The sequence below is a fragment of the Chiloscyllium plagiosum genome, chromosome 34 (assembly GCF_004010195.1).
Source record: "Chiloscyllium plagiosum isolate BGI_BamShark_2017 chromosome 34, ASM401019v2, whole genome shotgun sequence".
Classification (NCBI taxonomy): domain Eukaryota; kingdom Metazoa; phylum Chordata; class Chondrichthyes; order Orectolobiformes; family Hemiscylliidae; genus Chiloscyllium; species Chiloscyllium plagiosum.
In genome coordinates, this window is record NC_057743.1 from 22,646,387 (window position 1) to 22,662,869 (window position 16,483).

A 16,483-nucleotide genomic window follows, 5' to 3' on the forward strand; every position below is an offset into this window, starting at 1 on the left:
ACCCGAAAACAAAGGATTCAAAACTGTACCCTAGTCCAATAAATCAATCCATCATCATCCACTGCTTCCAGTCACTGAGTCAAATCTGCAAACACACTGCTGCAATCTCAATTCCATGGACTTTTTAATAAACATCCTGAATGTATTTTGTTGAATGCCTTTTAAGCAACTTCATACAGCATCCACTTCACTGTCTTGATTGACCTACCCAGGTACCTCAAATGACTCTGAGTTACTCAGAAAGGATCTGCCTTTAATAAAGGCACAGTGAGTCTCCAGTAACCCACAAATTTGCCAAAAGAAAGTTTATTTTATCACCGAGAAATGGTTTGCCATATCGTCCCCATCACTGATGTTTCTCTAACAGGCCTGCAGATAAGCTTAATCCTGCTCTCCTTTCTTGAAAAAAACAGGATAACTTGACTTTTCAATACTGTGATAATAACTGTACTCCCAATGAAGATAAATACAGGTTGTCTTGCTATAACGCAACAGCTGTGCTCTCTGCAACGTCGCACCATAGAAAGTCACACGATGGAACACAGCTATAGAAAACTGCACTATAGAAGATCGCTAATGGAAAATCACTGCACCCATTCAGTGGAAAGTTTGCGTTATACAAACAACATCCACAATTCGTCAATCGCGTTAATGCCGATTCGCGCTGATGCAATGCGCGTGATAGTAAAATGACCTGTAGCGGTAATTTGAATATTATGTGAATATTATTTGTATTTTTGTTTCTTTCAGCAATCTGGGAAGTATTCCATCTGGACCAGAAGACTTACCAAGCAAGCACCATTTTATCACAAGGTATTCTGGAATTTTTGGAAAAAAAATAGCTTGCTTGTAAATTTTACGTCACGAGTGGCTGCAATTTAACTTATATCCTCCTCCATTTTTAAAATTGGGATTAAAAGCAAAAAGATTGGGCACCTGGGAGGTGGAGCTTCCTGCTTATTTGGGAGATGGCACACAAGAAATTAAGAATTAAATACCCAGTGATTAAAAAATGTAAACTTTGGAAAGTGGTAGACTCATTTATGCTACATGCTCTGTTGATTCCTATTCATGAATACATCTCAAACTGTCATGGGATAAGAGACATTAAGACATGCACCAAAAAAAATCTAGAAATTACAATTGCTCGAAACAGGTCCAAAATGATACCCAGAATGTCAGGGCAAGGGGAAAAAAAATGTTTTAAATGTTTCATGTGTTAAAAAAAACTCTGAAAATTGCCAAAGATCTGCACTTTGCTTTTTTCTTCTTGTATTTTTACCGCAGTGTATGAGTCATGTTAAAAACTGGAAGATTTCCAAGATTGCACAGCCTTCAAGATATGTGCTTAATGTGCACGAATGGTTTGAAACTTCAACTATCATGAAAAAAAAATTGGGGTGTGAATTTGGGAACATTGTACCCAAAATATGTAATGAAAGGAAATTCCAGCCCTTGATTTCAAGCGATATTTGAGAGAGTGGGGTTTTTATTGCAATACAAGTAAACCTGGGCTTTGGCAGTTTTTTTTTAGATTTTTTTTTAGATTAGATTACAGTGTGGAAACAGGCCCTTCGGCCCAACAAGATTACAGTGTGGAAACAGGCCCTTCGGCCCAACAAGTCCACACCGACCCGAAGCGAAACCCACCCCATACCCCTACATTTACCCCTTACCTAACACTACGGGCAATTTAGTATGGCCAATTCACCCGACCCTGCACATCTTTGGACTGTGGGAGGAAACCGGAGCACCCGGAGGAAACCCACGCAGACACGGGGAGAACGTGCAAACTCCACACAGTCAGTCGCCTGAGGCGGGAATTGAACCCGGGTCTCTGGCGCTGTGAGGCAGCAGTGCTAACCACTGTGCCACCCATATGATTGAGAGAGAATAATCTGGTGTTTCACTTAGAGTGGAGTTTGAGTGGGATAGACATTCTTATGGTTTGATAATCTTGTAGAAGCAAATGATGAGCTTAGAAAACTATGGAGGGGTTCCCTAAAGTTTAGCAGGATGTGAAGTGCTGTCAAATCACTAACCTTCATCTTCTCCAAATGTTTAATTATAGATCTTAAAAAACAAAAAAAAAGGAACATTTATTGCGCATTGCATTTCATATGCCACCTCTTCAACCAACTTACTAAAATTCCAAAGCAACTTTTGACCTTAAAACAATTTACTACATATAAATATGGTCTATAAATTTGCACACACCAATCTCTCAGCTTAAATTAAAACCAACACATCAAAATTAATGTTGAAACAGAATCTGATAGGATACTGCAACATTTCCAATCACTGAGAAATTGTCACTAATTCCAACTGTTTTCTTCGCCTAAAAATTTCATAAAAAAGATTCAACTTGCAACCTACAACAAACTGCTGACTGCATAAATCTTCTCCAGTAATTCTCTACATAACACCTAGTGGAAAGTCTTTGAAGAGACCCCATGTACATCACAAAAAATGTTTTTCTCCATCCATCATGTGTGTTACCTCCTTAAAAGGATTTGGATCAGGGTGGTCAAGTACATTTTTCCTTTCTGAAATCTATACTGTTACTAAGTAGTTTTCCCTTCCTATACTTTCATTGATAGTTGAAAATTGCAAAAAATGTTTCCAAAAACAGATAGAAAACTAACTGGTCTGTGGTTACCTGGGTTAGCTTGGATATCTTTTTATAAAAGATTTAGAAACCAACAAATCATATGTTTTCAATGTAAATATTTCTGTCTGGTCACTTTGTGTCTCTCTCTCCCCACTCTCTCTTACACAACTGTCTCCAAGCAGAATATGAAAATTTTCTAACCAAAGCACATCAATGATTGACCCCAGAAGCTTTTGAAGTTCAATTCATGTGTTTCTCTTCATAAGATATAAAGATACAAATTAGGTTCTTTTGCATATGGTCTCAATTTCAACTTTCCAAGTGGTTTGCATTAAAACCATTTCCAGAGCACACAAATTTAAATACTGCAATAAAAATAAAGTTGGCTTTTCACTGAAATAATGGCAAACACATTACACAGACATTCTCACATATTTGTTTTGTTTTTAAAAATTGCAAATATTATGCAACCAGCTTGTGGATTTTGTTGCCTAATTTTTCCACAACTAATTTGGAAAACAGTGAGAGTGGTGATGCTTGAAAATAAGAATCTCTTTTAGACTAACTAATACATAATGTGTTCACAGTGTAAACAAAATACAGACAAGTTCTCAACTGGTAAATTTAACATTTGGGTGTCGCTACAGAAGTTTATCTGCCAGGCTGGCCATACTTCAGAAGTGGCAAGGTGACATGGAAAATTAGGATAGCTCAAGAATTATTGCCCTCAAGAGTGAACCCCTCCAGACCGAAAAACATTTTGTCTTTTTGCCATGTGAGATACCTGACCAGGTGTGGTGGATTCAGGTGTGGCGGATTTGGGTGTGGCAGGCTCAGTTCCAACTGTCACGCAAGCTTACTTATTTTGCATTGTTTCTTGTGGCATTCTTTTCTGTCACGCTACAATTGTGATTTAATCTGTGAAACTATTCTGTACTGCCAAACTATTAGTATAAAAATGCGTGAGAAAGTTCAACACTTCTCTAAAAGCTTAGCAAAAAGATATTACACTGATTCTGAAAGAGCTTTTCAGAAATTACACATTTGTGCGATCATACAAAATATGTTTACTTTTAATAGCATTCACGGTGAATGTTTAACAGTCTTACACAGCTTCCAATTTAATTGTATCTCTGTTTGATATGGCAATATAATCCAAAGGAAGGCTACAGAATAAGATTAGCTCATATTTCTCTGGACTCATGTGGGAGACAATAAAGGAAAGATTTTGAAAGCAAAAATTTGATTTGCAGACAACATTATTCATTTGCCTTCAAGAAACTTAATCACATTTTTATTCCCTTAATATGCATGACCTATGATTGCTCTATTGTACTTTTTAAAAAATGTTCATAAGAAGTGGGTATCACTGGCTAGGTCAACAGGAGCACAAAAAGGAGCCAATGATAAACTATTGAACTTCTACTTAAAAGAAAGCTTCAATGGATGTGGATATTAATTTGTGAAATTTTAAAAATGCAAAAATTCTAAATTTCTTTTCACAATAACAGAGAAAACTACTTAAAACAGCATGTGTATTAAATTCCATAAAAGTCACCCTCATCATCCAAATCAAATAACACATCCCAGTTTACTTCTCGAATTACACCAACTGGTTCATCGTGTAGCCATCCGCCATATCATTCCACTAACTACCTGTCTAATCAAGCATATTGGATATCCCGTATTTCTTGAATGCTCATCCTTCTGATTTCACTCCAGATCTCAGCAACACTCTGTGAGGGGGTTGTAAAGATATAAGTCTGTATATTGTCTCCATTCATCCAGTCATTCCACTTTTTAAATCCCTCCCATGGTATCCTCGAAGGGTTTGTTACAGAGAGACATCCAATGCCTGGTGAGACTACTGGGAATCATGTCAGTATCGTTTGTCTGCAATTGAACTCCAACAGCAACTTCTCGTAAACATATACATCTGAACAGGTCCTAAAAGAGAATATTTTCTTCATCTAATGCGTGTGCTTGGAATCTCCAAACCTTGCTCAGCCACATTTTCAAGCTATTTCATTCATTCATCCTTTATAATGAATGTGGGTGACTACTTCTTTGGGGAATTTCCACTTTGGGATAGTTTCCCTCAAAAATATCACCGCTGGCTTAAATTTTGTCTCATCAGACATACATGACAGCACAGTGAATTTCCTCCTCAGGTCCAATTGCTTTCACCTAACATCGTTTGACCAGCAGGCATTTCAAAATCCATGAGAGTATCATTCATGTTCCCAAAGCAGGCCAATCTGTATCCAATTCTATATTGATTTTTGATTATTGCATTGCAGCATCGTTTCTCTTCATAAATATGGTACACCATCCAAGGCTGGGAGTTTGATAACCAAGTTTGAACTGGGCTACACATATATCATTCCTTCTTGATTGAATGCTGACATATTGGAGGACAGGATTTGCAAGATTGTAGCACATACCAGTGAGGTGGTAACCTTGACAGCATACATCTACATGTGCAGACACAGTCCACTTTCAATTGTGATTTTTCTAATACTTATGCATAAGTAATTATGAACTGTACTAAGACATGTTTGAATTCAGTAATAAGCAGGTGGTAAGTCGAGAGGGTTTGAGCATTTTTGGGTAAAAATTTGGGGTCAATGTTTGACAACAATCAATCATTAGAGACCATACACAGTAAGAACTTGTACAGACAAGATAGTCAGTACTTAGTAAATCCACTATATTCAAACCACCTTTCTTCCATTGAAACACTGCATCATTAATTCCAACTATGTAATATCCCTTTATCCCAACAGAAAGGCAAAGCACCACAATTCTGTTAACAACAGAGCTGTCGCTTCTATAATACATCCGTTCAAACACCACAAAGGCTTGCAAATAAGAAAAAGGTCCCAATTAAATACAAGTCACATTTTGAAAACAGTTATGTCAAAAACCTCTATTTAACCATGCTTTTTCCTGCTGTTCAGTGAATATTAAAACCCTCATACCATCACACAAAGGTTCTATATTCTGACAAACATAATGAGAAAAAATGGCATATTAATTGTTAATTTCTCTCTCACTTGTAGGATTTCTTGACATTTAAAAAATAGCTGGCATACTTAGCTCCATTTTCAACAGTCAGAAATCATTATTAACTACATGAACCACACAGATACAAGACAATACAGATAGGACTTTTTTTTCAACATTACATTTATTTGCAAATTTTCTTCTGAAGAGAATCATTCCCATTTTCCCAATTTGAGTGCTAAAAGTTTTATACTCAAAAGGATATCCAGGGGTATTGTTCAAAAGGGTTGACAAGGATAAAATCTTCTAAGAAACATAAATCTGAAAGTAACTTGAAATCAAAAAGATCTTGCTAATCTCATGCCACCCCAAAAAGGATTTTAAAAGGTGGCTGTGGAGATAGTTGGTGCATAACAAACAGGAGCACAATAATTGAACTCTTCTAGACAAACCTGCTGGCACTCTAGCATATACACTAGTTTCTTTTCCAAAATTAAAAAATGGTGAAACCTTAGCTTAGAGGAAATGTTCAAGTTTTAATAACAAAAGTGTATTACTCATTAGGTTTCAATCTTATCTAGCCCTGCCCTGATCATTATTTCATTACATTCAATTATATTCAGGCATCCATACAAACTGTGAACAGAAAAGATGCAAAGGTTGTAATCTCCAAGACAACTTTGTGTTTTCTGAGACATACCTTAGCACAAGTTTTCTGTGTTGCAACTTGTCTGAAGAATTTTGAATGCAGCAGAATCATGAAACGTATTCATACTGAAAGAATCCTGAACTACAGGCATTGTCTCTTTCTAGTAGCCACTGAACATTTGACAAATTTGAAAGAGCCATTAATTTGATACACTTATATAAAATCCTTAACTATTTCAGAATATCCAAAAGTGCTTTAGAGGCAATAAAGTACTTCTACAACACAGGGAACCAATTTGCACACAACAGTATGTCACAAATAACAATCACCAAATGATCTGTCTTTTTCAACTGTCATGAGATTTCTGACATCCAACTCTGAGAATTAACTTGGCCTTTATTTAATCCCTCATCTACAAAGACAATACCAGACATACTGCAGCACCGCCTCATATGTATCACCTTGGATTATACATTAAGTGTCTTTGGAGTGGCTTTAACTAATCAACTTTTAATTCAGAGGAAGTGTGTTCCAAAAAGGCCACCACTGAGTATCGCTTCAGAATAAATGGAACAGAAGGAGGCCATTCAACTTTTCTAAACCTTTTCTGCCAGTCAACCAGAACAGAAAAGTTCTGTACCTCAACTTCATTTACCTCCTTCCCTTCACATTTCTTGATGATAACTTATCAATGGGACACCTAGAATTTCTAATCATCGCTGATCCACTGCCTTTTGGGGAAGAGAGTTTCAGATGTTTCCTAAAGTCAGATAGCAAGAAAACAGGCCGTTCGGCACAACTTGCCCATGCCGACCACATTTCCTAACCTGAACTAATTTTATTTGGCTGTGCTTGGCCCACAGAATCCCTATAGTGTGGAAACAGATCCCACCGACCTCTGAAGAGTATCCCACCCATACCCATTTCCCTACCCTATTACTTCCCAAAATGAAGCTGAAGACAGTCTGTAATGGTGTCAAGTTCCTGGCAGTGATGATCACCAGTCTGTCCTGGGCCACCCACATCAAAGCAACTGTCAAAAAAGTATAACAATGCCTGTACTCCTTTAAGAGGCTGAGGAAATCTGGCAAGTCCGGAAAGACTCTCTTACCAATTTTTATAGATGCACCATAGAAAGCATCCTATTTGGATGCATTACAGCGTGGTATGGCAACTGCTCTTCCCAAGACTGCAAGAAACTACAGAATCATGAATACAGCCCAGTCAATCACACAAACTAGCTTTCCATCCAATGACTCCATCCATACGTTTTGTTGCCTCAGGAAAGCAATCAATATAATCAAAGAATCCCCCCACACACCATCCTCTTCAGTTGGGCAGAAGATTGAATACACGTACGAACAGATTCAAGAACAGCTTCTTCTCTGCTGTTCAGACTTTTCAATGGACCTCTCAAAGGTTAATGTTGATATCCTTCTCTGCACTTGTAACACTATATTCTGTTTGACAATTTGCTTCAGTCACACTACACATGTATGTGAATGGGAGAGATGTTTCTGCTCAGTGTAAAAGCATGGACTGTTTAAAATTCTTAGCTGGATTTAAAGGTGCCGTATGCCTGTGTAAATCAGAGGAAGCCTTAATAGCTATGAGAAACTTTCTAATACACAGCAATTTGTTCCACATTCTTCAGCCAGATGTCACCGGGATAACGTTACCCCGATACCAAATAATGTTAATACAATATTTGTGTTACTCATTTTTCATCCAACATCCAATGCTTTAGAAATATTAAATTTCACTGAAAGGAGAAGACTTAGCTCATTTTCTGTCATCCATTTATATGTAACTTAGTTTTGTTATGTATTGGCGGCAAATACAACAAAATATGCTTAAGCTGCAGAAATACTTTTACTCAAAAATTAAGTGTCAAAAGAAAATGGGTAGCAGTTTAAAAATCATAATTAATGTGCCCTCTTGCAACTCCAGAATGGAGGCATTTATGCTATTATTTTGTAAACATATCACAAAGTACAACTAGATGCAGCTTCAGCTGTCCAGTGTCTTTATAGTTATGGACGGATGTTTTCCTTTTAATTCCCAAAGCCACCTTTTCCTGTTTTCAGTTCTCATACTATTCTGCCTCCAAACATTTCTTGCAAGTGTGATCAATAAATCGCCTTGTGTGCAAAACTGTAAAGGTAAGACTTTCAGATAAATGCACGATCGGTCTTGGATTTGGAATTGGGATGCAAAGAGGACCCTAGAAAAGAAAAACATGAATGTGTTTAATATAAGCAACTTCCCTGGTACAATTAGAGGAAATTGGAATTTTAAGTAATAAAACTCAGTAAAATCGTAGATTGTTGTACATGTTGTATAATGCAATTTGCATGTTCTTTCACAGTGCAAAAAATGTTGGCCAGTTAAAGCCTTAATGAACAATTACTACATTTGCAGCCCTCCAAAGATGCTGATGAAATGGACAGAAAACACATTCTTTGCATATTCCACAAGCATGATATAAATTTATCTAGATATAATGACAAAAGTTAACATGCGCCATAGAGATCACATGGAGTGACCTCAGCCACAGAATTACTCAAACATGAAAGCTATAAGTACTAAGCCTTAAAAAAAAACTAGCTCTAAGATGCAATACTAATCATTAGTATTCAGGTCAGAAAAGAACTTCAATATACTATCCAATTCTGAAGCACCCTACTACAACTGAGTGTCTTTGTGAACAAGTTCTCAGTTCAAAAGAACTTTCAGCTCAGATAAATGAAAGGTTGATTAGAACTCCAACTGGTCTAACATAAGTATGTCTTTGGCAGCGGAATGAAAACTGCAACAACTGAACAAAAATGCTTCATTGAGAAAACATTAAAGGCTAATTGTACTGGGCATCTTTCAATGACTCACTAGACAGAAACTAGTAAGTTGACAATGTAAGTAGCATTGTAGTGATTTCAATGCAATCTTTGAGGAAAGTTGTCAGTCCCCATCTCAGTTAAACGGAGAGTTAGTAGAAGGGGGCATTGCACTGAAAGAGCAACATGCTAAATCTAAAGCAGAAACTGATACAACACTATCATAAATGTGCTAGTCTGCTATTAGCTTTGTAAAAATAATTGTTTGCAAGCAGGTTCCCAATAAGCACCAAGGTGAAGTGAAACTCATATTTACATGGCAGATGCTCAAACTGTCATTACAAGTTAAAGCACATTTAATAGAGTTAAGCATTAAATGCTTCCAGTCAACCCTCTGGTACAGAAAAGTACTACCACACAATTGTAACACTCATGGATCCAACTCCTTCAGATTTTAATTATTGTTGGAGACTTTTCCAAATTTAAATAATCTCAATTCGTTCTCAATATCCTTCTCTACTCCTGCCTACCTCTCATCTCTTTACCTACTCCTGCCTACCTCTCACCTCTTTCCCACCCAATTTGACAAATTTATCATTCTAATTCAGAACGAATTTTGTATTTCTTGAACTTTTAATCAGTAAGCAGATACATTGCTGATTACCCTGTGAAGAATGACACACTGTTTGTTTCCTTCTCCCACAGCCTGGAAATTTCAAAATAGCATGGAAATTAATTATACATTGTCAAGCCTAACTAACTAGGAAGGTAGGAAATGGCTTGTCAACTGACCAGAGACTTATCAGGGTTCAACTAATCATTGCTGATTGTGGGCAAATTGCATTAATACCAATACATTTAGAGTAAGTTGTAAAAATTGCACATCTTATATTCAAAAATCAAAAGTGGAGGAACAGAAAGATCTAAGGATGCTAGTCTTGCTTTTCTGAAATAAAATGCACCCATTTGCTCCTTTCAACAAAATTTTCAAGGCATTAATTAGGCAAAAGGTAGACAAAATTGTGCATCAGATACCCAATCATGTAACATGTTAATTTGAAGAGCAACATGTAGACCAAGCTAAGGGGTTGACCATGACAAGCGAGATTAAACATTTTGCTGGAAATGGCAAAGATGGATAAAAGTGGTTAAAGTATACATTAATATTTGGTATCATGGCAAATAAAAAAAAAAGGCTGGTCAGTGGAGATTTAGAAAGTAACTTGGAGTTCCCACCAACTCCTTTATACATCCCACACACACATCCAAACAAGCACTGACACACAGAAGGAACTATAGTTGGAAGTGAGGCAGGTAGAAAATGTCATAATTGCTAATAGACTTTTGGGATTTAATCCTAGGAATATTGATTATGAAAAGGAGGTGACATTCAACTAGTGCAAAACATTTGGTAAGATCATTAGAAGTACTCCAGCTCCAAACAGCCCATGCATTTGGATAATAGAGCCATGATAAAGGCACGGAAAAGCTTCGTCAGAATCATGCTAGGGATGAAAATCCATAACTAAGAACAATAAATTGTTGCTGATCATTGGAATATAGAAGATTAATTGGGGGTGGGGGCGCGGGTTGGAGGGGGAGAGAAGAGTTATTGGAAGATTATTAAAACACTTCAAAGATATGTTCCATTTTGAAAAGATAAACAGATTGCTATCACTGGGAGAAAGGGAGGACTGCAGATGTTGGAGAGTCAGAGTTGAAAAGTATGGTGCTGGAAAAGGACAGCAGGTCAGGCAACATCCAAGGAGCAGCAGAATCAACGTTCTGGGCATCAGCCCTTCATCAGGAATGTCACTTTCTATTACTGTGAAGGGCTTTAATTTCAAGGGTACAAAACAAAATTATTCATTCAACAGGATAATGAGAGCACAATTGATTTACCACAAATGAGTAAATGGATACAAGCTATAATTTAAGACTGTATTTGGTAAGTATTTGAAAGGTAGTGCCATAATCAGGGAAAGAACACTAAATGTCACATTTGAAGAGCTAACACAAATAAATAGGCCACTCTTCACAAAGATGAATGAGGACCTAATGTCTATGACTGACAGGTGTAGAGTTGGCTATATCCGTAAATATCCAATGCGTCATGAATTAACTTTCCCTCAGACTTTCCATTCAAAGACAGATCACAATCAGTAACTCCCCACATTGCAACAACTGCAAAACTATTCTATGTAACTAATAACGGAGGGAAAAAAAACATATTTTAAAGGGGCTGTATTCTGAATTCAGAGAGTCAGAGACGTATAGCATGGAAACAGACTCTTCAATCCAACTCGTCCATGCTGACCAGATATCCTAACCTAATCTAGTCCCATTTACCTCTAAACCCTTCCTATTCATATACCCATCCTTTGTATGTTCAATGCTGTAATTATACCAGCCTCCACCAATTCCTCAAGCAGCTCATTCTATATAAGCACCACCCTCTGCGTGAAAAGGTTGTCCCTTAGGTCCCTTTTACATTTTTCCCCTTCACCCTGGACCTATGCCCTCTAGTTCTGCGCTCCCCAGTCCAGAGAAAAGACTTATCTTATTCATGCCCCTCATGATTTTATAAACCTCTGTCAGGTCAACCTTCAGCCTCTGACACTCCAGGGTAACAGCCCCAGCCTATTCAGCCAGCCCATAGCCCAAATCCTCCAACACTGGCAACATCCTTATATATCTTTTCTGAACCCTTTCAAGTTTCACGACATTCTTCTGTTAGGAAGGAGACCAGAATTGCATGCAATATTCTAAAAGTGGCCTAACCAATGTCCTGTTCAGCTGCAACATGACCTTCCAACTCCTATACACAATGCTCTGACCAATAAAGGAAAGCATACCAAATGCCTTTTTCACTATCCTACGTACCTGCGACTCCACTTTCAAGGAATTATGAACCTACATTCCAAGGTCTCTTTGTTCAGCAACCCCCACTAGGACCTTACCATTAAGTGTATATGTCCTGGCTCTGATTTGCCTTTCCAAAATGTAGCACCTCGCATTTATCTAAATTAAACTCCATCTGCCACTCCTCAGCCCAATGGCTCATCTGATCAAGATCCCATTATACTCTGAGGTAACCTTCTTCGTTGTGCACTACAGCTCCAATTTTGCAGTCATCTGCAAACTTTCTAACTGCTGTGTACCTTCTATGTTCACATCCAAATCATTTATATAAATGATGAAAAGCAGTGGATCCAACACTGATCCTTGTGGCACACCACTGGTCACAGGCCTCCAGTCTGAAAGGCAACCCTCTGTCTTCTACCTTATAGCCATTTGGATTCAAAACTGGCTCTTTCTTCCTGCATTCCATGAGATCTAACTTTGCTAATCAGTCTAACTTCAAAATGGTTCCGTATTAGATTCCTAAAACTAAGCACGTAGAGGACAAACAGAGGACTTACTTGCAGAAACAGACAATGCCACTGTGTAACCCAGCACTAGAAAGTACAAGACAGAGGCACAAGAACACCTTGTCCTCTGTTAAAAATCATACACCACCAGGTTATAGTCCAACAGGTTAAATTGGAAGCACACTAGCTTTCGGAGCACCGCTCCATCAGATGATAGTGGTCCAAATCATGACCTTGTCTTCCGATTTCTATTGCGTCCAATGAAGCACCTCACTTTATAAGGACTCCAAATGTCCTTCTATAAAAAGTCATCACATAGATTCATATCTGTATTTCCACCCTGCAACTGTTTAACAGACCAACATGTTATAGGTGGATAAATTTCATTCTCTACTAAATTTATTTTACTGTCCTGAGGCAATAAATCTTTAAATAGATGATGGACATTACAGTTGAGCTAAAACATCAGGTTACAACATCCAGTGCAAAAAGAGATTATGTTTGACGCACAAATTTCTTCCATTCACTCACTAATGTTTGAAACATCCAAGATAACTAGAAAATATTTTATTCTGTGTACAATCGGCAAACTGCTACTGGCAACATGATTATACAGATTGATCAGTGAGGTACTCAGTGAGATTTAAACCAGATAGGATTTAACTGAAACATTGTCTATGCAAAATGTTGTGCGGCTCCACTGAGGCAGAGAACTATTCTGCAATTACAGAAATGTTAATTTCACAGGTTTAAACAAAATGTCAAATAACTGAATTAGTTGTCTGTATTCAGACTGAAGCAACACATGATAATCACCTCATACTTTATCTGCTGTGCATTGACAAATTCTACATTAATTTATATGTATTCTACAGTTAGTTTGCATCTCCTTCAATTGTCCAATCTAAAACTGAAATAGGTTTGATCAGTAATTTGATATCAACAATATCACTTTTACATCACCCCTTCTCTTTAAGATAGATGAAGACACCCAAATTGGAGAGATTCTTTAAAATATTCATATAACATTATAAGTTTACAATGTTTTAAATGAAATGTAGGTGTGCAATTTGTCATGTTGGATAATTTCCCTACATATATAACTCTACACAAGTTTTGCCTGAAGCTTAACAAATTATTTGTGCTCCATCTTCAAAGTAACCAAATACAATGACTCTTGCAACCACACAAGTTGAAATTTAATTTGCTTCAAGTTCAGAGCATGACTAATAGATATCGCAATAAATTAGATCTAACAAGAAATAATTATCTAAATTTTTGAAGGTCTAGGTTCCTTTTAAATCTTGTAGGATTTACACATTTAATAATCCTCACACATACATGGAGTTATCGTAGGTGTGTAATTTGACAAAAGGAGCAATCATGTTTATCTAATGGTTAGAGTAACGGATTGTTGAATTAGTTGCAATGTTCAGAAAAACATGGGTCCTCTCTGACCACAAACTCTCACTGGTCCACCTTTCCCAGACCACTAATGTTGGTTTTCCCCTTGATCTTCATCATGAGGACCTCATTGTATCGAACATCAAAATCTTATAAAAACAACTTTTAAAAAGAAGATAGTTGCCTTTGAGTTTTCACGATGCACCATCTCATCACTCAATTTAATAAACATTCATCAAAAAAAACATTCACAATCTTAGTGATCGCACTGCGGACTGTCAAAGAACCCAAGGAATCCTTTAATCTCAGATTTATTGAAAATATATAGCCTGACCAGGGTTTTACCACTTGATAGGAGCCATAAAGGCCCAAGACTCCCTTAAACAAGATACCTTGAAGCAAAATCAGAAATTCTTAGTACAAATAGGACATAGTGCTTCAGACTGATCATAAACGGATTACGGAGAGTGATACAAAACGTGCAGGTGCAATGCTTAACCGCTACATGGCAACATTATAACGGTTTATCTTTTGTCATCCCGTTAGCTTCAATTGCGTTACGTCCAATGATTTGCCTTTTAACTTTAGGAATTATAATTCTCCTGCCCAGTGTCAGAATAACTGAGACTGCTAATTTGTCAGCCTCCCGGCTGCTGCTGCTCACTCTCACATTGCACCAAGCTCCGCAGTGGAAAAGCGCAAACTCACTTTTTCTTGTACTCATCCCGCTCCCTCTTCACTTTGGCCAGCACGTTGTACAGAGCCCGCAGCTCGGGGGTGATGGTGTCGATCTGAACGCCGACGCCGTCCGGGTGGGTCCAAGACACGCCGGGTCCCTGCACCGTCTCTAGGCCGCCTCCCACCTTTCTGATGTGAGTGAAGCTCCAAATGGTTCCGGGGAGGCGGCTCGGGTAATGGTGATAAGGCAGAGACCCCGAGTCGCGGGTGTAAGCCGAGACGGTACCGGATGTAAAAGTGGAACTGGAGGCGGCACCGGGTGTGTAGCCGGAGCCTGTACCGGGAGAGAAACCGGCACCGGGCGTGTAGCCGGAGCCTGTACCGGGAGAGAAACCGGCACCGGGCGTGTAGCCGGAGCCGGTACCGGGAGAGAAACCGGCACCGGGCGTGTAGCCGGAGCCGGTACCGGGAGAGAAACCGGCAGCGGGTGTGTAGCCGGCGCCGGTACCGGGAGAGAAACCAGCAGCGGGTGTGTATGTGGAACCGGGCGTATAATTGTAACCGCCGACCGAGTAGCTGTAGCAATCCAGCAGCGTCTGGGTGGCTACAGCGCGGGTGCGGCCCAGCCGGTTCCTCCGCAGCCCCTGGGCCGCCTGCAGCTGCTTCTCCAGTAGCTTGTTGCGCCGCTCCAGCTCATGGACCTTGGCCAGGAAGCAGCGGAAGCGGAGGTTGAGGGTCTTGAGGTGGTTGATGTTGGAGCCCAAGTCATTCCGCAGCGCCAGGGTGACGGGGTTGGGATCAGACAGGCCGCAGGTTAGCAGCGGAGGCATTGCCGCCGGGTTCATGGTAAGGACTGGGCGCCGGGAATCAGTGAAGTGGCCGCGGGCAAGAGCCCATGGCCTGGGAACACAGACGAGCAGGACCGGGCAGGGGCCGGACGCCGCCTGGGCCTCAGTTCGTTGGTGGGGTCCAGTCCCAGTCCTCACGTCCGACCCTTTCAAAGACTTCGGAGCAAAATAGCGTCGCGGCCGGCTTCAGGGTGACTAAAGCCGCAGCGTCAGAGCTGGAGGCAGGGCTAAGCCGCTGGGCGGGGAAACATTCGGCTCTACCCCTCACGGCTCGTGCCCATTGGCCGGGATCGCGCGAGCTGTTCCCGCCCTTCCCTGACTGTGCTCGCGCTGGAACGGTTGGAGGATGTGTTGAAGGGCGCGTTAACAGCTTCGCCGTCTGTCTTAGAAGTGAACCGCTGATTGATGTGATCATCAGCAGACTGCACCGCGACTGTAAGGCTGAATGTCCACCCATTCAGAACCAGCTGATGAGGGAGTCTAAAGAGAGACAGAAATACTGAGGTATTGGTACAGGGTCAGGTAGGAGGATAGAGTCCTCTCTCAGTTGGTTCGTGACAAGGAGAGAGAATCGAAGCATCTCATTCTTCCCCTACTCTTTCAAATGTCAAGTTCAGGTAGCAATCATCAAGCAGAACACCAAAGGATGGAAAAGTTGACTGTTAAAACCAGACAGTGCTGTTGCTAGCCTGGGATGGCTGCTGATATTAATGACCACCATCAAAAGTGTATTTTGGCCAAAGCAGACTTCACCCCGACATGGTATCCCTGATCACCTGGAAACCTCTAAAGCTCCTTGCAATGGATTTTACAATCCTCGATTCCAATGGTAACAGGATTGGTCACATTCTCATACTTACAAATGTTTTCACTAAGTTCACAAAGGCCATTTTAGCCATGATTAAAAGACCTAAACTATTGCCAGAATGTTAGGATGTGATTCGTTTGTTAATTTTGTATTAATTTTTGGATTCTCACTGACCAGGGTGTGACTTCAAGCGCAACCTCTTTTCAGAGCTTTGGAAGATTTAAGGCATTGCTATGAGTTTCAACCAGTGGATAATGAACGGTGTGAATAATTA

General features: G+C 39.5%; 1 protein-coding gene across 5 annotated transcripts in view; it reads right to left on the bottom strand.

Annotated features, from left to right (window-relative positions):
• The window catches only part of iffo2b (intermediate filament family orphan 2b), a 41,903-nt gene extending 26,306 nt beyond the window's left edge, over positions 1–15,597 (bottom strand). For 2 of the 5 annotated variants that reach the window (XM_043675836.1, XM_043675835.1), the window contains exon 1: positions 14,584–15,595. In XM_043675836.1, coding sequence (XP_043531771.1) covers positions 14,584–15,398 — 815 coding nt within the window. In that variant the 5' untranslated portion in view covers positions 15,399–15,595. Of the gene's footprint in view, positions 1–14,583 lie in introns of all 5 variants that reach the window. The other 3 variants (XM_043675839.1, XM_043675837.1, XM_043675838.1) reach the window with 2 other exon arrangements.
• Positions 15,598–16,483: the final 886 nt, after the last annotated feature.